Genomic DNA, 1,952 nt, shown 5'->3' on the forward strand with positions numbered 1-1,952 from the left:
GCATAGACCGCTCGATGGGTTATGAACGCTGTTTTGGCTATGTCTGCTGGGTTCATCTTAACCTGATTACATCCGGAGAAAGCATCCATGAAGCTTAACATCAGGTGTCCTGACGTGGCATCAATAAGCTGATCAATGTTAGGTAGGGGATAAGGGTCTTTGGGGCATGCAGCGTTCAGATCCGTGTAGTCGACACACATCCTCCACTTTCCGTTTGCTTTCTTTACCATGACTACATTAGCTAGCCACTCCGGGTATTTGATCTCGCAGATGATATCTGCCAACCTGGGTTGGGGCTGTGCCAAAACGGACCGGGAGGTAAAGGGTTCCTAGGACCGGGACAATGCTGTTCCCGAATCCATATAAAGGGTCCTCCCTGTAGTCGTTCATCCGGATGTTCCCTAGTTGCATTCGGTCCATGGTATGTTTGAACAAGATGTTTGCTGAAGAGCCGTTGTCGACTAGGATGCGTCTGACCTCATTCTCGGCTATATCCAAGGTTACCACCAGGGCCTGATTGTGACCCCGGGTGACTCCCTCGAAGTCCTTGCTGCTGAAGGAGATGACTTGTTCGGGGAAGGCTTGGATGGACATGATTTCTTGACAGGAGTTCGGGCTGGGGGGAGGGGAGCAGGATCCGCCCAGTACCACGTTGACAACGTTTTTCTGCTTCCCGGATCCTCCTGTTTTGTCAGCCGTGTTCCGGGCTACGTATTGTCCCATGTTTCCTTTACTGATCTGCTCTTCAATGAAGTACTTGAGGGATATGCAGTTTTCGGTTTTGTGACCATGGGTGCCATGATAGTCACAGTGTCTGTTGGTGGGTCTGCTTTCAGGAGGAGTCTGCATGGGTTTTGGTGGGTAGTAGAAGGGTTTTTCCCTGACCTCCTTGAGTATGTCCTCGCGGGATCTGTTTAGAGGAGTCCATTCGGGCTCTGGTTTTGGTTCCCTGGTTGCTTTGTTTGGACCGGGGTCACTTCTGGACCCGGATCCCTGTTGGCTGGTCCTCTTGGAACCTGATTGCTGGATGAAGTTTGTCTGTCTGTCCGGTTTGAATTTCTTATCCTGGTGATATTCTTTCCGGGGTCTATCCTCGACCTGCTTCCCTTTTGAACTTCCCTGTCGGGTCATCCTCATTGCTTGGAGCACATCGGTCTCCTTGATGAATTTTGCGGCCATGGCATAGGCAGCTGCCAGGCTCTGGGGTTCCTTGTTGATCAACTCGACCACATATCTCTCATTTTGTTCCGGGTCCAGGTTCCTTCGGAATATGCTCAGAGCCTCACGCTCATCCAGGTTGGAAATTTTGTTGATTGCTTCCTGGAAACGTTTCATGTAGTCTGAGAGTGCCTCATTGTCATACTGACGAACTGTTTCCAGGTGACACATGCATATGGAGTTCGTGTGTCTTGTTTGCTCGGAACCTTCTGAGGAAGGCTTCCCTGAAATCTTTCCAGGACCCAATGCTTCGGGAGGGGATCCGGCTAAACCATCTCTGGGCCCCCCCTTTAAATGTGGATGCGAAGAAGCGGCATTTGGTCAGATCATTGTAGTAGTAGATCTGGGCTATCTGTTCAAAGTAGTGCAGGTGTTCCTCCGGGTCTCCCAGTCCATTGAAAGATTCAAAGTTGTAGTGTTTCATACCCTTTTGTCGGGGTATGGATTCCAAGGAGTGGCTGAAGGGAGTCAGGGTTCCCCCAATTTCAAGCCCGGCATCATTCCCGATTTTCCGGTTGAGTTCATTGATCATGTCTCTCAAGTTGGTTTGCCCCGGTCTCTCATCCTCTTCATCAGAGATGAGTTCGGGTGTTGTCTCCTTCCGGTATCGCTTGGACCGGGATCCTTTTGTTAACTTCTCCTCCTCGAGTTGGATCCGGAAGGCGATTTTTTGCTCAAGTTTTTCCTCTTCCTCTTTTCGGATCTGTTCTTTCCTTTCAGCCAAAATTTTCAAC

At 50.0% G+C, this 1,952-nt stretch overlaps 1 protein-coding gene across 1 annotated transcript; it reads right to left on the bottom strand.

The window, feature by feature from the left end:
• Positions 1-237: 237 nt before the first annotated feature.
• Positions 238-1,389, bottom strand: LOC135147092 (uncharacterized). The gene has a single exon (XM_064079585.1). It carries the CDS (start codon positions 1,387-1,389, stop codon positions 238-240), a length of 1,152 nt encoding a protein of 383 aa, XP_063935655.1.
• Between the last annotated feature and the right edge of the window lie 563 nt (positions 1,390-1,952).

The sequence above is a fragment of the Daucus carota genome, chromosome 6 (assembly GCF_001625215.2).
Source record: "Daucus carota subsp. sativus chromosome 6, DH1 v3.0, whole genome shotgun sequence".
NCBI lineage: Eukaryota > Viridiplantae > Streptophyta > Magnoliopsida > Apiales > Apiaceae > Daucus > Daucus carota.

Coding starts and splice junctions, on each gene's coding strand:
- LOC135147092 (XM_064079585.1), bottom strand. CDS start 1,389: ATGTGTCACCTGGAAACAGTTCGTCAGTATGACAATGAGGCACTCTCA.